Genomic DNA, 22,728 nt, shown 5'->3' with positions numbered 1-22,728 from the left:
GACGTGTCCGCCATTTCTGACCGCGCATGCACGGCTGGAACTCCGCCCCCACCTCCCCGCTCGTCACAATGGGCAGCGGATGCGTTGTAAAACTGCATCCGCTGCCCACGTTGTGCTAAATTTAGCACAACGTCCGTCGGTACGTCGGGCCGACGGTTTGCGACGGCCCCGTACCGACAGAAACGTGAAAGTAGCCATACTCATATGCCCATCCAGGACCTGCTGTTTGCTCTCTCAAGTAGAGATCCCGGTTCGGTGTCACACTTCAGCTATGTGCACACGTTGCGGATTTGGCTGCGGCAGCTGTTTTCCATGCGGTTTACAGTACCATGTAAACCTATAGAAAACCAAATCCGTTGTGCCCATAATGCGGAAAATACCGCGGAGAAACGCTGCGTTGTATTTTCCGCAGCATGTCAATTCTTTGTGCGGATTCTGCACCGTTTTACACCTGCTTCTCAATAGGAATCCGCACAAAAAACGCAGGAAATTGGCAGTAAATTCGCAGGTAAAATGCAGTGAGTTTTACCTGCAGATTTTTCAAAAATGGTGCGGAAAAATCCTCACACGAATTCTCAACGTGTGCACATAGCCTTAATATTCTGGATACCCACAGCCGGGCACACAGTCAGAAGGCAAAAATTACAATATATGTTATTTTGTGCCAAAATATTGGGACACAAATATGAACATGGAGCCTTATGGTGCACTACATTTTAACGTTCCTGTCCTTCATTTCACCTTTTCACCATATCCCACACATTTGGGCAAGTGACGTGATGTGCCAAATTTTTATAGTGTATTTCACATTTCAGTAATTATTCTCTAACTCCAGTTTCCATAAAGCTGTGCACGCTGGAAATAATGGAGTTAAATAAACCCAGACTCTGCAGAAAAGTTGATCTATAATTGGGCTTGTTAACCTCATTATTAGGCTTGTTTTAACCATTTCTTTTCCGATCTCTCAGCTTAGAGGAAATATTGACTACAACATGTGCGCATAGTATCAGATGGTCATGCTTCAATTTACAGTATTTGGTGTGCAAATAAATCTCTTTCCAACCTGTGTGCAAATGCACACATCATGCCTCTGTATTGTGTTACAGATAGGCTGGTATTATTGGAGCACTTTCTTATATTGTCCAGCAGGGGCAGTATTTCCTCCTTTACATTATATCCATGCGTTGGGCAGCTGCCTGCACCTCTGTGTCACAAACTGACGGTAATATACAAGAAAAGGGAAGAATAGAATATGCCGGCGCTTGTGCGTTATTTCCTAAGCCTGTAATTGAAGGATAACACAGGCTGCGGTTCATGAAGTCGTGCACCAGTGAGTTGTCAGGCTGAGGAGCCCTCCTAACTAAGCCAAGCAGCAGACCTGGGACAGCTGTCATAGGTAAGTGGGAGCCCACCTGGTATACAGGGGGTTAGAGTGCCCACTATCCTTGGGTCTATGTATTGCAGAACTGATCTCTATGCGGTTCTGTGCTGCACAGAACCTGTATGTAGCGACATTTCTTTTTGGTGGACGTAGTACATAGCACAGAGCCCAATGTGTACTCTCTACAATGGGACCTATGGGGCACAAGCACCTGTCAGATAATCCATAGCTAATGATGGCAAACTGCCGGCTTGTAAGGAAGTGCTGGGTGTAAGGTGGCAGCTTGTCTTCTCAAATCTTAGGAACTGATAAGAAAGATGTAAGGGGAACTCATAAAATGTATTCCGCCAGTTTTCTCACCTTGAAAAGTTGCAAATGCTAAACTGCAGTTGCTGCAACTTTATTTCTAAAAAATGGATGGGATGGTCCTCATGGGAGAGGGATAAGTGTGAACCACGGCCAGAGCACACGATTGGTGATAACTTGCTGATCAGTGGATGACTGTCGGATCCCGTATTGATAGGTAGAACGGGGAAAGCTTATAAAATGGAGAGAAAGGTCAGACGCACCACTCCATTCATTTTCTATGGGGCTGCAGGAAAGAGTCAAGTGCTCAGCAGCCCCACAGGGAAGGAAGGGAGCTGTGGTGGAGCACTGCGTTTTTTGTACATTTTTTGCAGCGGTTTTGTCTTTGATAAAGTTTAGTCTTGAAAAAAAGTCCTATTCTATAGGTTTTGGCACAAAAAAAGCAGCAAAACCTGATACCTGAGTTTTTGGTGTGTTTTTTTCACCGCCCATTCAAGTCAATGGGTGAAAGACTCTGAAAGAAGTGACATGCTCCATTTTGCAAATAAACATGCAAAGCACAAAATACTGAGGACATAAAAAGCAATGTGTGTGCATGAGATTTATGAAATCACATACAATTTGCTGGTACTGTAAAATTCAGCTGAAAATTTACATTAAAAAAACGCATAAAAAAAGCCTAATCTGAACGTTGCCTAGAAGGGTTGCCTAAGGCTAGGTTCACATTGCGTTAGGGTAATCCGTTTAGCGCTAGCGGATTGCACTAACGCAATGTATTTGTAGGGGCCGCGTTTAGGGGTCGCGCTAACGTTCCCGCTCTCGCAGATCCCCGATCTGCGAGAGCGGGGAACGGACCTCGGGCGCACCGCGGACGCTGCAAGCAGCGTCCGAGGCGCGCTACAAAAGAATGGCACATCGCTAGCGCGAGCCGAAAAAGGCACGCGCTAGCGATGCGCTTCAGGCTGAAACAACATTGCTGTCAATGGGTGCGCTAACGGACCCGTTGCACGGCGTTAATTGCGACATTTTCGCTGTGCAACGCTGTCCGTTAGCGACCACCCACTAACGCAATGTGAACCTTTCCTAACACTAATACACTGTTGATATACTGTGTATATGTAACACCCCAAGTTCCTGGTTGTTGCAGTGGCATTGCTTTCCTCATAGGGAGAGTGATGTCACGCTTGGAATTGATGATGGATTGCTTTTATCAGGTATTCAGCACATACACCACTGTTCTGACTCCAGGCCAGGAGGGGGAGCTCTGAACCCAGTTTCAGGGGAGCTTCCCTAGGTATTGATATATATTCTGGTCTGGAGGAGGAGTTAGGTAGTTGGTCCAGGGAGACCAGAGCAGATAGTCTGTGAGAGGAGAGTGGAGTGAGAGGAGACAGACAGAGAGTCTGAGAGAGAAAGAGGGGGCCTTACAGCCACGTGAGGTGCTGCAGCTCCTGGGAAGAGCAAAGAGAAAGCAGAGCAATCTGTAAAGAGACTGAGAGTGAATAGCTGGAGAGAAGCTGCGACTGAGCTTCCTCCACGCTGAGCGCAGATACCGGTAGCTGGAAGACCGAGGTTGTGAAGTACTCTATGTCTCACAGCAGAAACCGGCGAGACAGCTGGATTGCAAGTCACTTGTCCACCATTGACACCTGAGGACACCGTAGCAGAATAGAGCCCGGGTCTTGATAGAGATCCTGTAAAAAGGCTCAAGCTACCTGTTGTATGGGTAGTGTCCTATTTCTAAAGGGAATTGGTGGGGGTCCTAGCAGTTGAACCCACTGTAATAACTAAGTTATCACCTACAATATTCCCAACTTACCCAGCTGGGAATAACACTTTGAAAGGTTGATTCCCAAAATAGGTTATCCTCTATCACTAGGATACAGCATAGCTAGCTGTTCACTGGGGTTCAAACTTCTGGGACCACCACTGATCCTAAGAATGGGACTCTGAAACCCACAGAACGGGCTCTCCTGAATGGAGTGGTAGTGTGCATGCTTGGCCTCTGTTCTATGCATTGTCTATGGGACTGTCAGAGAAAGCAGAGTACAGCACTGATAATCCCGACAGTGGCTTTGACAATTAATGGGTACCTCTGCTTCAGTCAAGATGGGGCTACAGAGCCTGATTATCTGGGTTCAAGAGCCTCGATTTTGCGATCGCTGGCGAATCCAGTAGTTGGACCATCTATGATCAGCCAGTTAACCCCTATCATGCAGGTAAGAGATAGCTAGTTATTTTGGAAATAACCCTTTAAGGTGCCCATACACATGACCGTTCTGCTCGGCTGAGCATCCATGTGCTCTCAATGGGGAGAGTTAAGTGAGCCGTTGTCTGACATTTCTTAGGGTATGGCTCCACGGTCCGGAGGGGCGGCGGTATCGCCGCAGCGGCGAAGCCGCTCGGCGCTAAGCCCCGCCCCCTTCCTGGGACGCGATCATGCCGGATGTGTTAACTCTTCACATCCGGGATGATCGCTCGCTCCCATAGGGCCCTGTGATATGCCTTGCGGGGACGCTGCGTCCCCGCAAGGTGTACGGACATGCTGCGATCTGAAAAGACGCGCAGCATGTCCGGAGTCGCAGGGCCGCCACGTGCGGGTTTCCACGCAGAGTGGAGACGGGATTTCATACAATCCCCTCCACTATGCTGGAACATCTGGACGCTGCTTGTTTGACGCTGCAGCTCTGCGCAGCGTCAAAAAAGCAGCGTTTACTGACCGTGGAAACATACCCTTACTCTCCATAAAGTAAAATGAGCAAACAGGTCAGGGTAGGACATGTGTTGTATAATGTGACGAGCAATTATAGACACCCTAATATTCACAGAATATATAAGTACTCATAGGACAGGGACAGGGGTGTAGCTATATTAGGTGCAGGGGATGCAAGGGGACCCGGGCCCTGGAACCTAGGGGACTCGAAAGGTACCTTTGGACCAATTCAATTAAAGAAATATTCTAGTTGGGGCTCGCAAGTTTCTGGTTACGCTATTGCACACGGATGCGACATTGGCCAAACTGACGGGAAGCTCTCATTACAAATGCAATCTTAATAATCTAATTCCAGTGACATGTCACAGATAAAACGACTGTGCAGGGATTAGGCAGATTGGAGGCAGGATCAGGATCAACAGATAGTCAATTAATTGGCAGGTGCAGTGCAGGAGCCAGTGAGCGGGTTTAGGTAATCCCCCTGTGTTTTTCATAAGCTAACATTAGAATCATTTTCTGCAAAAGCAGGAAGTCGTTCACACATGTTCCACCTGCAGCCTGCGCCCTGCTCACACCCGCAGATCTGGGCACAGCCGAGGTAAGAGCAGTTTGTGATGTCTTGTCTATCACATAGGAAGAGCTGATGTTACGTATTGGGTTGTGTCACTTCTGAGGTTTACTCTTCAAGGTCCTGTGTTTTTCTATTCCATTACATGGCGAGGAAACACAGCCTGCACTATATGGCGAGGAAACACAGCCTCCTTCACATGGTGAGGAAACACAGCCTCCTCCACATGGCGAGGAAACACAGCCTCCTCCACATGGCGAGGAAACACAGCTTGCACTACATGGCAAGGAAACACAACCTCCTCCACATGGCGAGGAAACACAGCCTGCACTACATGGCGAGGAAACACAGCCTCCACTACATGGCGAGGAATCACATCCTCCAGTGCATGGTGAGGAAACACAGCTTGCACTACATGGCAAGGAAACACAACCTCCTCCACATGGCGAGGAAACACAGCCTGCACTACATGGCGAGGAAACACAGCCTCCAGTACATGGCGAGGAAATACAGCCTCCAGTACATGGCGAGGAAACACAGCCTCCAGTACATGGCGAGGAAACACAGCCTCCAGTACATGGCGAGGAAACACAGCCTCCAGTACATGGCGAGGAAACACAGCCTCCAGTACATGGTGAGGAAACACAGCCTCCAGTACATGGCGAGGAAACACAGCCTCCAGTACATGGCGAGGAAACACAGCCTCCAGTACATGGCGAGGAAACACAGCCTCCAGTACATGGCGAGGAAACACAGCCTCCAGTACATGGCGAGGAAACGCAGCCTCCAGTACATGGCGAGGAAACGCAGCCTCCAGTACATGGCGAGGAAACGCAGCCTCCAGTACATGGCGAGGAAACGCAGCCTCCAGTACATGGCGAGGAAACGCAGCCTCCAGTACATGGCGAGGAAACGCAGCCTCCAGTACATGGCGAGGAAACGCAGCCTCCAGTACATGGCAAGGAAACGCAGCCTCCAGTACATGGCGAGGAAACGCAGCCTCCAGTACGTGGCGAGGAAACGCAGCCTCCAGTACGTGGCGAGGAAACACAGCCTCCACTATGTGGCGAGGAAACACAGCCTCCACTATGTGGCGAGGACACACAGCCTCCACTACATGACGAGGAAACACAGCCTCCAGTACTTGGCTGGATATCGCTGTGTTCATCTGTAGCATCATTTTGTGTATTTTTAAAATATGTAAATGTAAAATATCCAGAGCAGACATAGCCATGCAATCTGACTGCTATTCTTTGCTACATACGGATATTGAGATAAATTCACCACAACAAAATCTGAGGCAGAAAAATGATTCTACTCCGGGCTGGTTTCACACTCCACTTTTTTGTCAAGTATTTTCGGCCTGATGTTTTGTGTTCCAAAATCTCAAATTATAGTCTCAGTCTCCAGTGCGATAGGAATTACTTACATTGTATTCTGGTTTGGGTTAGTCCCATTTCTTTTAGGGTATGTTCCCACGATCAGTAAACGCTGCAGGTTGAACGCTGTGTACATCCGCAGCATCCAACCCGCAGCGGCCAGATGTTACAGTATAGTGGATGGAATTTCAAGAAATCCCATGTCCACTATGCATGCATCGGCACCCGCGGAGGCGAACATGTGACACGTCTTTCCAGACCGCAGCATGTCTATTTATGTTGCGGAGATGCTCAGTCTCCGCAAGATAAATCTCACCCGTACAATGTATTAGGTGCGGTGATTCCGCATGGTTCAATAAACACATGCAGAATCACCTGCGTTCAAAAGCTGGCAGCAATTTGGTGCAGCGGATATGTGCTGTGTCCAAAGCGCTGCCGATTACTGACCGTGGGAACATACCCTAAAAATGCAGCAGGCTCTGGGTATGACGTTTTTTTTCTGCTTTTTTACAAAAGATTTTACTTGAGGCTAAGTTCACACAAGTGTCTTTAAAAAAAAAAAAAAAAAAAAATTGCTTTTAATCTAGAAAAAAGTCATTTTTTTCTTATCTGCGTGCTATTCCAATATGTCCATTTATATGTCATTCATTTCTATACGTCAGCAGTGAATACATTTTCTATGATAATAAGGGCAATAGATATGTAAAAATCGAATGCTATATCGTTGATCCATATGGAATTCTATTTTTCTTTTATGTGCACCCACGGTGCATGCTACAATTTTTTTTATTATTCTTATGTGGACATTCTGTCCGTGAAAAAAAACAAATCTGAGCAGCCCAATTGAATAACATGAGTGTAAATGCTGTCCACGTGATGTGCGATTTTATTTTCCACGGACAGCACTTGGACACGAAGTACGGTTGTCTGGATTTAGCCTTAAAGATAACAAATAAATGTGTGATTGTCACATCGCAAAAGTGACAAAAAATACTTGTTAAAAAAACCTTAAAGAAAAACATTACTTTTCCAAGCAATAAAATACACTAGAAAAAAAGTGTCAAAGAGAGCAATATTGAACAGCATATATTTTCATATGTAAAAAAGTAAAGTATTTTTTGTTTCATTTTATAAATATATTGGTTTTATTGAAGTGACTTCTTGTCATTCGAGCTACAACTTCTATGAAATGGTCTCTTTTACAAGGACAATGGGAGAACTATGATAAGAAAAATAAAGTGGGTGCCAGATGTTGCTGTTTGCTCCTCTGAGGCCCGTGCTGTATAATTATCTCTATTTATCCCCTCATGCGCTGTCTTTGTTATTCGCGTTGTGCTTTGAGATCTTTTAAATCCCTTCATGTATCTTGTTTACCAAGTAACAAGTATATTTGTCATTTATTTCTCCATCATAAATTTAAGATTGTTAAAGGTTTACCGTAGTTCACACACAGGTTTTTTTTTTCAGTCTTTTTTTATTTTTCACGATTTGTTTCCTATTTTATGTTTTGGTTTATATTAGTATATTTCACGTGTGTGTGTATATACATGGTTCCCTGGTTTGGACAGACTGTATCAGTTGTCAGGTTTTCCTTAATTGTATATTTAAAAACATCCAGGTAAAATTGGTCCATCCCTGTTTGGCCCATGTAATGTCTGTAGAGAAAATGAGAAGTCAACCGCAACTGCAACCAGCAAGAATCAGCTGTTTGGTCCAGCTCCTGATGTTCTCCGCAAACAGCAGACTTCTGCAGCCCTTACGTGAGGCAACATGCTTGATGGTTTCACCAGTCCTCAATTATTAGACAGCACAATATTATACAGTATATATTTTGATGTCTACTGCCTATTTTCTTTGTTTCTAGCGTTTTAGATTGCTTGGAAATGTGGCTCTTTTTTTTTTTAGTTTTTATCATCATAAACATCTTTATAGATTTTTTTTTTTGCCATGTCACATACATTTATTTGCTATCTTTAAGGCTATGTTCACACAACCACATTTTGGGTCCCAGAGTATGCTGACTGACCCCAAACAGAACACAGCACAATGTATGGAAAGTGTTCCATATTGCTTTAAGAGAACATTTTAATACACAAAACGCCATTCTAAAATTGCCATGAAATACTTGATGAAAAAGTGGTGTGTGAAACAGCCAAGAGCTGATTCAGAAATGTTCCTGCCTTTGTTTGCGGCTAGTTCATGTCAATATCTGTATGTAACTTGTTGCCTCATTTAGGACTGGTGAAACCACCAAGCATGTTGCTTCACATAAGACTGCAGAAGTCTGCTAATGGCTGAGAACATCAGGAGCTGGACCAAACAGTTGATTTTTGCTGGCTGACTTGAAGAGAAGTAGCAAGTTAACACTTGTCACAATTCCTTTACACCTGTGGCAATTGTTGGATACCTCTACCAGCCTGCTGCACATTCCTTGGCAGCACCATCATTACTTTGCCACAGTCTGTGTCACTTTCTTAGCACTGCCGCTCACACTCTCGGTGTTGGTCACAACTCTTATCATGCTCGTTGGTAGCTGTAGCTTGTCTGGAATTTTGCACACCTGGCTTACACTTCTTGGTTACCAAGTCACAGTCCTCATACACCGGCATCAATCTACTAGCTGTCTCTGGCATGGCATTCTTATTCACACTCTGATTCCAACGCTCCTCGTGTGGCTACTCCTGCCCCTCACAGGTGGACGCACCCTTCAGGGTCATAAATGGGACTCTACACTACCCTCTGTTAAAAACCTAAAAAAAAATGAACTAGGATACAAACTTCTGTGCATGCGGCATGTAAGCGCACGTTCACACTGGCCACTGAACAGAAAAAAACAAAGACAGAAACATAATGATAATGATGATAATGATTAAATACCCTGCAGTAAATAAACAACATATTGCATGAAAATAATATACAGTACTTGGTTAACATAATTTCGATTAAAAAAATGGAAAAGCCATCCCACCACTTCACGGTGACCATAATTGGGACAATCCTAACTCTAATATTAAAACCTTATCGTTTGGCAAGTGACATGAATGTGGATACGGGCTGAGAAGGACTTTGCAGTTTTTTGTTCAAAATTATGTTAACTAAGTACCCTATATATTTTCATGTGCTATGCTGTTTATTTACTGCAGGGTACTTACTTATTATGTTTCTGTCTGTTTTTTTTCTGTTCAGTGGCCAGTGCTTACATGCTGTATGCAAACAAATTTGTATCCTAGTTCATTTTTTTTTTTTTAAAGGGTTTTTTTTCAGTCTGTTCGCACCTTGTGCATATAAAGGTGTGGCCTGCCATTTCTTTGAGCTGGACATTATATTGATGTGGTTCCCCATGGCTGTGTGCCCACTAGCTGGACTTAGTCTTTCTCAGCCCTTATCCACATGCATGTCACTTGGCAAATGGTAAAGTGTTAATATTTCAGTAGGACCTTCCCACCTAGGGTCACCGTGACATGGTGGGATGGCTTTTGCATTTTTTTTTTAATCAAACTTATGTTAACCAAATACACTATACTATTTTCATGCACTATTGCTGTTTATTTATTTACTGCAGGGTATTTACTTATTATGTTTCTGTCTTTGGTTTTTACTCCCCACTGTTGTAGGCTTGTAGCAATCATTGACCTTCTTAAGTTGGCTCTCTTGGGTTGTGGTCTGGTCTCCTCCTTATAGGACAGGCCTCCCACACTAAAGCTCTGGAGGAGGTTTTCTTGCTCCTCTGTGACCCTATCTAAGCTCTATGGTGGCACACATTAATAGCGAGTGCTTCATCACCAGTGGAAACCAGCTAATGGCACTGGGGTTTCTTCAGCACAGCCGCCTCTTCTGCTGTGCATGTCTGTGAGTCTGACCTCCACTGTCTGGCAAGTTCCTGAGACAGTACAGGTGGTGTGTGCACGTTTTTCCTGATCCCACGCTGAAATATGACCTGGCTCCGTACACATTAGACCAAAACCCTCGCCCTCCATTGTGGGTACTTCAGACTTTCCATCTAGTACCCAGTGACAACCTTTGAGTCATTTCTTGACCTTGGGATGTATCTACATTTGTGAGTCCAGGCATGACATTATTACTCACCCTCACCTCTCATGCAGCCTAATTTCCATCCATTATAAATCTATCACATAAAAAAAGAAATCTACATAATCAAACATTGCGGGATAATAAAGTTTCATGCCAGGCACGATCTAGTTATAGCAGTTACCCAACAGGGTATAGCATGACATGGCATTACAATGATGTTTGCTTATTCAAACTTCACAGTTTTATTTTTTTTAGTTTATATATGTGTGTGTGTGTTTGTTTGTTTGAGCCAAGAGCACAAGCAGAAAAGTGTCATTTAAAGGCCTATTTCTACGAATTCGGGTTATTCAGTGACACATGCTTTCACTCATAAAGTTACGTAATTATGCAGATTTTCCATTTGTAAGAAAAGGACACTGTGTATTGCACACATCACCATTTCTCATTATTACACATCATTTGGATATCTATGGTTTGATTTCTTTGCCTGTGTGGATTGGACGGGTTGTTACCGACATCTGGTGAGATTTTCATTTCAATAGAACCTTTACAAATATATTTACTCAGAAAATTGGTGATGTGTTCAATACTTATTTCACCCGCTGTATATAACAAATATTTGCATTCTGACACTTTTTTTTTCAGCATTGGTAGACCTTGTAAAAACATAGCCATAAATTTCAAGTCTTTTTTCATGGAGTTTTTGTACTGTTTGTAAATGGTATAGGCTATGTGCACACGTTGCGGATTCCATTGCGGATTTTTCTGCTCGGATTCTGCAGAATTTACTGTGGATTTAGTGCGGTTTTTATGCGAATTTCGCCTGCGGTTTTACACTTGCGGATTCTAATTATGGAAAATAAACCGTAGCGTTTCCTCGTGGAGTTTTCCGCAGCATGGGCACTGCGGATTTGGTTCTCCATACGTTTACATGGTACTGTACAACGCATGGAAAACTGCTGCAGATCCGCAGCCAAATCCGCACCGTGTGCACATACCCTAAAGATGTTTTTTGGGGGGAGGGTTTGCTCTAATATTGTGTGAACAAGACCCTACAGGGTAACTCTTTGACTTTTTTTAATGCATAGTTTATCTATATATTCCATAACGTTTGCAGCCCAGGTTGTTTGTTCACCAATGTTCTACAGCTGCTACTCATCTTATGGTTCACACACGCACAGGTCATAGTTGCTTGAAGTAGTATACAGTATTTTGTATTGGATTTGCTGTAGATTTCATTGGTGAATTCCACACTATTACATACATCTTTTTCTGCACCAAAAATGGTTGCAATGTGTAGATGAAATTTGGTACGCAAGGATGGAGCTGTGACTGGTAATGGACACATTTACATTCAATAGGAAAGCTTACATACACAAACATGCTCCATTCACTGCCATACAACATCTATAGCACTCAATTTGTAGGGTTATTTTCTCCTAAAAGGAGCTTTCCACGGTCTTTCCTTTGTCGATCTGCTCTTAAAAGGGATGAATAATAAATAAAAATATCAATACTTATGTCAGTCCTGCAATGATGACATTAGATCAGTTACATAATGGTATCAGTGGTGATGTTTGCATGTGCACGACCTGAAGGCTGTGGCTTGTGGCAGCTGGAGGTTAATATATGGTGCTTGCGTCACTCCATGAGAGAGATGTGCCTGAGTAGGGGTCCAGTCCTCAGTACTCAGGGGTATGCAGTGAAATAGTGAAAGTTTAATGTAGCAATCCAATTACAAAATATATTAATGTTTCTGCACGCACGACTATAGTCACTATAACTTTGCTCTATTCTTCCTAAACTCCTCCATTCATGGCAATCCATTGCATTCTGATGAAGGTCTGCAACTTAGGACCGAAACGTTAATATATTTTGTAATTGGATTGCTACATTAAACTTTTACTATGTCATTGTATACCCCTAAATGCTGAGCTGGTGGTTAATGGTCATTTGATTAATGTGTATAATGTCATCTCTATGGGACTGCCAAGGGTCAACGAGCAGTGATGCTAAAATGGTAGGGGATTTAACAAGTGAGTAAATGGTAAATATTTATTTTATTCCTTCCTCTGCTGCTGGGCACCATTCCTAAAATTACAGCCAACCTTCTTAATTTGGAGGAAGGAGAATGTATGTCCCTAAATGGAATTAGTGGTATAATGTACCATCATCTACATCAGTTCTGTAACAATTTTATACAAAATGAAGATGTACAATGGTGACGTGCATGAGTCGTTTACGTGTATGACTGCAATCGAAGCCTCTAATGTATAGTCTTGTGTTTTGTTGCAGATCACATGAACACCATGATAATTACTCCAGTATACGATGACTCCGAAGCAGTGGAGCTAAGTGCCGATCACCATCTTTATCTTAAACCCAAGGCAAAGTTAATCATCTCGATCATACTTCCAGAAGAAGCAGATCAATGCAGACCAATATCAAACAGGGACATTTTGGAAGAAATAAAAAATCTGGTTACCCCAGAGCATTTCAGTTGTCTCAGGGTTTCCAAAACTTCAAAAGAGTTTGTCCGAATTGAAGGTGAAGCAGATACTAAACATTTGGCTTGCAGATTTTTGGAAAAGCTTAATGACCAAAATTTGCCGATCAGTTGTCTTTCCAAACCATTACACATCATAGCAATTGAGGCACCAGCTGAACTTCCAGCCAATGATAGCACTAAAAAACTACTGACAGAAATAACAGATGATTCCAAAAATTGCACTACACCGTCCTGTCTTCATTTGGAGGGTTTGCCATGTAAATGGTTTTTACCTTTGGGTACAAACACAGAAAAGCCAAGTGAAGAGGTTTTAAGAGGCACTTTTGAAAAATTTGGAAATATAGTAAATATTGACATACCTATGCTTGATCCATACAGAGAAGATGGCAATGGAAACCAGCCGGGTCCTGGTGGTCTACAAGCTTTTGATGCTTTCCTCCAGTATGAAGAAATATCAAGTACCATCAATGCCGTGCGTTCACTCCAAGGGATGAAGCTTATGCTAACTGCAGAAGATGGAAAATCTGTGGCATGTGATATTAAGGTGAAAAATCTCTAAGGGTTGGATCACAAGTATCAAACTAGACACAGATTTACCCACAAGCTACAGACAAATCCGCAACAAATCCAGTGTCAATCTGGATCCAATTACCATGTGCGTGAATGAGATCCCAAAAAAATATTTTGTGAAAATTTTTGTCTGCCCTGTGGAAGAAAAGTTGCGTGTGAGTGATGTCACATGTCGCTGCAGCCAATAAACAGCCTCTCCTTTAGCTGCAGCTCATCAGTATTCTCTCAGGACGGACATCTGATGAAATATTAAGGTCTGCAGCTGACGAGCTGCATGAACCGAGAGCACCATTTTGGTGAATCTGGAGCAGTAAACACCACAAGACAAAAAAAAGATAAGTGACATAAAAAACAAAACAAAACGCAAATTATGAATTGCATCTATAAAGTATAGAAACTTGGTCCAGACAAAGTTTGATGAAGCTCCTCATTGCATCTGATCTCATGGCTCCTTTTATATTCTTGATCTGCACTAGAAAAATAAAAGTAGATTTTTTTCTTAGTATGAGCTATTGCTTTAGGTTTAGTCAGGAGCACGGTTACAGCCACCACTCCGTATTTTCTGTAATAGCGTTATTTCTGGTGGTGAGTGACAGGTTCCCTTCAAGTAAAGGAGGAAAATCCTATAATGCTATGATTCATACAGTTAGGTCAAAAGTGTTGGCACCCTTGAAATTGTTCTAGAAAAAGAATTTTTCATAGAAAATTATTAAAATTATACACGCTTTGTTATACTCATGTTTATTCCCTTTGCGTGTATTGGAACAACACAAAAAAAGTGAGGGAAAATAAGGCAAATTTGATATTATTTCACACAAAACCCAAAATGGGCCAGACAATATTTGGTTGCACACCCTTTGGAATAAATAACTGCAATCAATTGCTTCCTATAACCACCAACAAGCTTCTTACACCTCTCAACTGGAATTTTGGACCATTCGTCTTTTGCAAACTGCTACTAGTCTCTCACATTTGACGGTGCCTTCTTCCAGCAGTAATTTTAAGATTTCTCCACAGTTCAATGGGATTTAGATCTGGACTCCTTGCTGGCCACTTTAGAACTCTCCATCGCTTTGTTTCCATCCATTATGTCCAATTTGCCCTTTTGTTTTCCTGTTTTGTTTTTTTTTGTGTTCCAATACGCGCAAAAGAAATAAACGTGTAACAAAATATGTAATCACAATAATTTTCTAGGAGATACTTTTGGTTATGACTGTATATAAGACACTAGAACACTAATACCAAGTTTTATTTCTCATAATCTTGCAAAAAATACAGGGCAAAGATGGTACCTTAGGCCATAATAATAATCATCCATTCCTTCCATTTGTTTTCAAAAGAAGCTCTTATTGACTAAATTATAGAAAATGACAACATAATAATTCCTATAACACTTTTTTATTTTATCCGTTTCCATGTTTAATTAGATATCCGTTGATGAAAACGATCACTTTAGTGAGGAGGCCATAAACAAGAGGAATGCTGAACGCCTCAAACTGCAAGAACTGGAGCAGCAGCGGAAAGAAGAAAAGGAGGCGGAAGAAGCTGAGAGGTGGGATACAATGTCGGGTAAATGGTGCATTTCTGAGTCCTTATTGTATCGGGACTGATATTGAACTTAATTGTGTCATCTCATGTCTATGATGTAATCTTACAGCTGTTGTGCATCAGTCTCTGGTACCTCATTGTAGTATCTAGGCTTTTTCATTTGCAACATTATGCAGAAAGTGTCAGTCTACTCCATGATCTTACTTGCATATCAGGTCTCACATGTACCAAAATGTTACCTATGCCAGGCCCACTAAATGTTTGGCTCTGATAAAATTAAAAAAAAAAACCCTATACTCGCCTGCTGTGTTGGCACTCGCGGTCCCGGAGCTCCCGTGCGGTTGTTGTGGCACATGGTGCCTGGCGCCCAATTAGCGCTGGCCTCACTGTCTCCGCCTTTGTACGGATTGAACATGAAGAGGAAGTCAGATCAGCTGCAGCCCTGACTTCCTCTTCATGTTCAATTCCTATGAAGGCGGGGACCGTGACGCCAGTGCTGATTTGGCGCCTGGCACCACGTGTAACAACATTGCACAAGAGCTCTGGGACCGTGAGTGCCTACACCGTTGGTACGGCACCGGCACGAAAGGCGAGTATTTATTTTTTATTTTATGGGGGCCAAACATGTAGTTCACGAAGGGGTCCTCATAGTGGACAACCACTTTAATTGGGTGGAAATTCCTTCAGCTGCTCAGCTCGTGCAGCCTCTGTTCAGATCTCGGAAGCTTCCTCTCCTGCTCTTCATCAATCACATAGATTGGTGTCAGACAGGAGGAGAGAGAGTCATTATTTCTGTTTGTCAACGTTATCCTCCATCATGGGAAGCTGCCTCCAGACTATAAGATGCGCACATTTTTTAACAAGAATTTTTCTTATTAATAAATTAGCCTTAGGCCATGTTCACACCTTCACTATTTGGTCAGTATTTTACCTCAGTATTTGTAAGCCAAAACCAGGAATAGAACAATCAGAGGAAAAGTGTAATAGAAACACGTCACCACTAGTGATGAGCGAGTATGCTCGGAGATTTAGTTTTCGTCACCTCAGCTGCATGATTTACAGCTGATAGACAGCTTGAATACATGTGGGGATTCCCAGGCAACCCCCACATGTACTCAGGCTGGCTAGCAGCCGTAAATCATGCAGCTGCGTCAACAAAAACTAAATTTCCGAGCAGTTACAAATACTCGGAGACCACCCAAGCGTGCTTGGGAAAACCAGAGCAACGAGTACACTCGCTCATCACTAATCACCACTTCTGCATTTCCCACCCATTTCACATTTTGGCTTCTAAATACTGATGTAAAATACTGACCAAATACTGAATGTGTGAACATAGCCTCATATTCCGAAAAATATGGTATCGTTCTTTAAATTCTTTTACCTTAAATGGAGCAAAAGAGTGCATGCTTGACAGCCACCCATGTTAATTTCTCCTAGCCTTCTTACAACAGCCTTAACATATACATTTTCTGTCAACATAACCATTTGCGGACTTGATTATTGTGGAATGACTTGCAATTAACAGCACTTATTTTATCTTGAAATGTACTAAATGAGGCTGCGTCACACTAGCAGTATTTGGTCAGTATTTTACAGCAGAATTTGTAAGCCGAAACCCGGAGTGGGTGATAAATGCAGGAGTGGAGCATATGTTTCTATTATACTTTTCCTCTAATTGTTCCACTCCTGGTTTTGGCTTACAAATACTGATGTGAAATACTGACCAAATACTGCTAGTGTGACGCTGGCCTAACAGGGAAAAAAAACCCAAGTAGGAAAAAGTGCCCAAAAAATGCAATTCCAACACTGTTTTCTGAGTATAATTTTTACAGCATTAATTGTATTTTGAAAATGACCTGTCAACACGCATGATTCTCCATTTCTGTGCAATTATGGTGATATGAAACTTGCATAGTAATGAAAAAATAATAATTCAGATGTTTGTTTAAAAAAAAAAAAAAAAAAAAAAAAAAGGTTGGCTTTTTGTAGCCATTTTCCAAACCCTCTAACGTTTTTACTTTTCCATCAATGTAGCTGTTTGAGGTCCGTGTTTCTGCACGCTGACATGACATTTTGCGAGTGCTGGGCAGGTTCAGAATGGTATTAATCTGCAGATTTAGTCCATATCTAAAAGCTAATGGTGGTTCCTATTAAGGCTGTGTGCACACAACAGCTTTTTCAGCTTTTCTGAAAAAGCACTAAATAAAAGCTGAAAAGAATGCACATGTCCACTGCAAACCGTCTTTTGTGAATGTGTTCAGTCTTGTTCGCTTCTTTCAACTACTTCAGGTTTCCAAAGACTTCAGGTGACTTTTGCTTGCTTAATTAATTCAATACAAGTTTAACATAAAAAGCCAGTGGCAAAGCACGCCGCCAAAAAAACACACTAAACAGATGCTTTAAGGCAAAAGACGTGGGCATGTCCTGAAGAATATGTAATAAGCAGGCACTGGGATGCAGTAACACAGATGCTGCAGAGCAGGGATAAACTATATTTAATTATTTTACAGTGGGAAAACTCACAGGGACATAGTAGGGTAAACAAAGGGTACAAAGGTAAAAGCTGAATAAACGTTGGTTAACTAAACAGTCTCTTGTTAACGGTGACTGTAGCTTGTCACTCTCTGAAGGCCCCGTGAATCGCAGAATGTCGGCGGTGTTTGGTGTAATGTCTGCTGGCGTCCTCGCCTAGCACACGGTCCTTCTTTTGGCTGCAGCGGGTGGTCTCCGGTTCTACCCGCTGAGCCCCTAGTCGATATATTTGTGGAGTAAGAGAGTAGAGCTCTCCACAAGATTCCTCTTGGTGCGGGTCTCTTTGAGCAGCTGCTGTGACCTGAAAGGGCTGCGCTGCAATGTTTTACCCGTGTGCGCCTCTCTGGATATCAGCCGACACCCGACGGACATCTGTACTGCGATGTTCCGTCGATCACGCGTTCCCCTGTGCACTCGCCGGTTTCGGTGAGTCCCTCACTATGCCGCCCTTTCTCTTCACGCCACGGGCTGTTGCTCCCCTCTCAGCGTTTGCGGTGTGTACCTCGTCAGCGTTCTGGCACGAAGACCACTTCCATTGCCACGCAACCCATTTTACCTCACACTGACTGGCGACGCTCCTTTCACCCTGGTTACTGGCTTGCTCCGGCTGCAGTCTTGTTCCCCCAGGAACAGGAGGTTTAGTCCCAGCAGTTCCGGACCCAGCTCTTCAGCAGATCTGGCAACCTGGTCTTCTCTTCTACACATATTCCTCTTTAAAAAACTTGTTAGGTTTGCACATGTCCTAAAGACATCAGGTGCACATACCATAAATGTCTCTGAACGCTGCTGTTAGGATCAGATGTCGGCGATTTAACATGGCCAGCATCACCTACGTGTGCAAGGAACTTGGCTTCTTACGGACCACAGCGGGATGTTCAGTTACGCCCATGTATGAAGGTGGTAAAGGCTATTGACCTTTTGCACCCTTACTTTTTCCATTGTATTGAGCACCAAGAAAAAACACTTTTTTTTGTATTTGCCTTTATTTGGTTTACCCTTATTATATCGGCTGCTTGCATGCCATACGAAGCATTGCCAGCTACTCGATGCTGTTGAGTGTAAATTAAGAGAGCTATGCTTATTGTAGGCTCACTTTCGAGCTCCTCCTCTCGGAACATAAATCTAAACTCAATTCTGATCATAACAAATTGGAATAAAGAATGAGCTTTGATCTGTATTCAGGAGAAGACTAGTGACTGAACTGACATGTTGTCAGGTTTGCATGCTACTGAATGCCTTTTAGTGTCAATGTATTTTAAAATATGCAAGCTATAAAAATTAAAAAAAATTTATTACAACCAAGTACAATTTTTTTTACATAGGACATAAATACATATAAATGCAATAAAAACTATAATAAGTGTAAGATTGCACTTACTGAGTATATTGGGGGACACTCATTTGGCAGCGGATTAACGTAGTCAGGCACGGGTTTTCACTTTTACAGTCCACATGGTTTATTATGGAGTTATAAGCCACAGAAATATGAACAACAAGCAAACAGTCTTTACATCAATCTTCACATCATAGTGGAGCGCCCCCACGCGTAGGGCAATGGGGTACTCTGTACCGGGTCTATCTTTCTCGGTTCTGGGAATGTCACGGTGGCCCGACCCGGTCCGTGGCCCTTCTGAGGGGAGCCCAATTAAAGGTGTAGTTGTTTGTACGGTGTTCGTGACGCCACCTGTGGTATTCGGTCATGGTGACCGACGCTGCCAGGGGTCCGCTGGGGTGATGGAATGGCAGCTAGATGGTGTACCTTCCCACAGGTGAAGTATGTCCCCAGGGCTTCCCAGATGTGTAGGTGGTGATGGTGGACGTTGTAAGGCGCAATGAATAACGAGGACACAAAGGTTGCAGTCTCTTTACCTTTTACTGAAAACTTCAGCGTCCACACTCCAGAGCACTGTTCACAGGGCAGGCTGAGTCCGGCCGGTCCAAAGGCACATCCAGAGTTCCCTTATTCAGGTGGAAATCAGTAGCCTTCTTACTAGCGCCTGTGTGTTCACCAAAAGAGAACGCCTCATATACCAATCAAAGAGGCTAAAGAGGAAGGGGAACGTATATACCTCCACATCAACATACACTCACCGGCCACTTTATTAGGTACACCTGTCCAACTTCTTGTTAACACTTAATTTCTAATCAGCCAATCACATGGCGACAACTCAGTGCATTTAGGCATGTAGACATGGTCAAGACAATCTCCTGCAGTTCAAACCGAGCATCAGTATGGGGAAGAAAGGTGATTTGAGTGCCTTTGAACGTGGCATGGTTGTTGGTGCCAGAAGGGCTGGTCTGAGTATTTCAGAAACTGCTGATCTACTGGGATTTTCACGCACAACCATCTCTAGGGTTTACAGAGAATGGTCCGAAAAAGAAAAAAAATCCAGTGAGCGGCAGTTCTGTGGGCGGAAATGCCTTGTTGATGCCAGAGGTCAGAGGAGAATGGGCAGACTGGTTCGAGCTGATAGAAAGGCAACAGTGACTCAAATCGCCACCCGTTACAACCAAGGTAGGCCTAAGAGCATCTCTGAACGCACAGTGCATCGAACTTTGAGGCAGATGGGCTACAGCAGCAGAAGACCACACCGGGTACCACTCCTTTCAGCTAAGAACAGGAAACTGAGGCTACAATTTGTACAAGCTCATCGAAATTGGACAGTAGAAGATTGGAAAAACGTTGCTTGGTCTGATGAGTCTCGATTTCTGCTGCGACATTCGGATGGTAGGGTCAGAATTTGGCGTAAACAACATGAAAGCATGGATCCATCCTGCCTTGTATGGAGCATCTTTGGGATGTGCAGCCGACAAATCTGCGGCAACTGTGTGATGCCATCATGTCAATATGGACCAAAATCTCTGAGGAATGCTTCCAGCACCTTGTTGAATCTATGCCACGAAGAATTGAGGCAGTTCTGAAGGCAAAAGGGGGTCCAACCCGTTACTAGCATGGTGTACCTAATAAAGTGGCCGGTGAGTGTATATACCAATAGAGGAACAAACTGGAGGAGCAATTTCCAATATTAAACCGTTTATTAGTTAAAATAACCACAGTACAGAACAATACATAAATAGAATGATCAATGAAAAAAGAGTACAACTCAGATGGAACCACCCATCTGTGAATTGATGTCAGCAGAAAAAGAAAAAAACAGGAGCAAAACCCAGAGACCATGAAGACCAAAATAAATAACCCAGGGAGCTATATGATAGTAAGCTCTTAAAACTTATACCAGGGGCAGTCAATCAACATAAGTATATCGGACAGCAATGAAGCCTCCTTCAAAGTATAATACTGCCGCCAATATTGCACCAACCCGTAAGCCTAAAATAACCTGTTAACCATATCATAATATATCATGGCATGAGGGCATAAGGGCAATAGTATATGTACAATACCTGTGGTCATGATGGCCCGAGTATCTGACCCGCACTAAACACCTCGACGCGCGTTTCACCACGCCAGTGGCTTCCTCAGGAGGTAAAGGTAGCGCCTGTGTGTTGTAGTACCTCCCTGCTGAGCACCACGGGATAGTCCTCACAACTTTCGTGGATGTTTCTGATGTTCTCTCTCTCTGTGTCCCCCAGATGATATGGATAGGACAACCCGTATGTATGTTTGTAGGGACCCTAGAGACGCCCCTCTTTCACAATTTACCTCCGTGTCTTCATAGGTATTAAGGTCGGGCAGCCAACTTGGAATCAACTGTCCTGCCGGTCTCTGAAGTAATGCGTAGAGCCTATTACTCCCTCAGTGTTCCGGCTACGCGCCTCAGAAGGAGGCTGCCGATCTCGGGGCAGAACTCCTCCCAGTATTATCTCCTTGTGCTGTGACTTCGTTTCTCACTCTCCACAATATACTTTGCTTCGTGTCCTTTCTTAGGATGCTGCCGCAATGAAGTGCAGGCGCAGCTCCGTAACGTTCTATCTCGTGCTTGGCCTCTGTCAGGATCCCACCCCTGACAGGGACCCTCTGTCTGCAGCTCAGATGTTCCTCCTTCTCCCCCTGTCTGCCTGACAGGTCCTCTCTGGGTCGAACCCAGGTAGCTTCTCTCTAACTTCCTATCCAACCCACCAGTTTTACTCGTGTGTGAGGAGTGGCCTAGTAGATAGTACCTTTGCTCCCCCTGGTGGACTGGAGTGTGAAGTGTAGTGTGTGACTGTGATACCTGGCAAGGTGAACTCCTTTAGTACCATCAGACGTAACAACAACCTCCCTGGTGGAAGAGCGACATTACTGCAACGACCAGGACTCTGGGGCGCTGCACTAGTATACGGCTCTGATACGCGGTCACTAAACACGCCGAACCTCTGTATCCAGTTATCGTGGGTGACCGCACGCCATACAGTTCATTAATGTCCAACATACGACATTACGGTTGCAGTCTCTAATCATGCTGGACCTTACGGGCTTCCCCAAACAAAGTGCCATCACGGACTCTGCACACGCGTCCTCTCTGTGCGCTATTCAGGACGTCCATCCCCATCTGGGACCGTTCAACATTCAGGCCCCCAGGTCCAAGGCCTCCCCCATGTGCTCTTCAGGGTTCTAGTCCTACTCCCAGGACCTCCCAACACAGAGGCACTGCAGGACCTGGCACGCAGATCCATCCATCTTTCCCCATGTGAACACATGGTCACATTATATACTTGTAGCCACTCCCATAGGTGGGAGGTGTGTGTGGCTAGTTCAACCATTACAACTACAGATATGCCTCCATGCATATCCTGAGGAGCACATGCAGCGCCCCCTAACTGTAACAGGGGTCACTGTATCACATAAGGTTTCTGCAAATAAAGTGTGTTCATTGTATAGTGAAAAACTACACAACTGTTACGACCTCTGCTTGTACTCATTGCATGGGATAAAAAGTTTTCTCAGGACAGATAATGATGACAGAGGTCTTTAGCTCATTACACTCAGGATACAAGCTCATGGTTTGGGTATACTGCACATTTCAGAACCTGCATTGCAAAGTGTGAAATTCAGGTAAAAATCTGCAGCATAAATTGTCAATCTGAACATGCACTTACTGTACGGTTGCCAGCTGCCCTTTTCTGTAATAGAATTGTCCGCTTGTGTGATCGCCACATTAAATGGACATACAATATTTATTAACTTCTGAAAGTAAACAATGAAGGTTTGAAATCGAAGAGTACAAGCCGGGTTCTTGAAAATGGGGG

The 22,728-nt window shown here is 43.7% G+C and overlaps 1 protein-coding gene across 3 annotated transcripts in view; it reads left to right on the top strand.

Moving 5' to 3' along the window:
- The first annotated feature begins 1,162 nt into the window (after positions 1 to 1,162).
- LOC143805660 (A-kinase anchor protein 17B-like) overlaps positions 1,163 to 22,728 on the top strand; it is a 35,934-nt gene continuing 14,368 nt past the window's right edge. Inside the window, exons 1-3 of one of the 3 annotated variants that reach the window (XM_077285192.1) lie at positions 1,163 to 1,396; positions 12,675 to 13,432; positions 14,886 to 15,010. In XM_077285192.1, the coding sequence (XP_077141307.1) occupies positions 12,680 to 13,432; positions 14,886 to 15,010 (878 nt within the window). In that variant the 5' untranslated portion in view covers positions 1,163 to 1,396; positions 12,675 to 12,679. Of the gene's footprint in view, positions 1,397 to 4,847; positions 4,999 to 9,414; positions 9,759 to 12,674; positions 13,433 to 14,885; positions 15,011 to 22,728 lie in introns of those variants that run through there. The other 2 variants (XM_077285193.1, XM_077285194.1) reach the window with 2 other exon arrangements.

The sequence above is a fragment of the Ranitomeya variabilis genome, chromosome 2, assembly GCF_051348905.1.
Source record: "Ranitomeya variabilis isolate aRanVar5 chromosome 2, aRanVar5.hap1, whole genome shotgun sequence".
NCBI classification, from domain to species: Eukaryota; Metazoa; Chordata; class Amphibia; order Anura; family Dendrobatidae; genus Ranitomeya; species Ranitomeya variabilis.
This window is presented reverse-complemented; position numbering and strand designations above follow the sequence as displayed.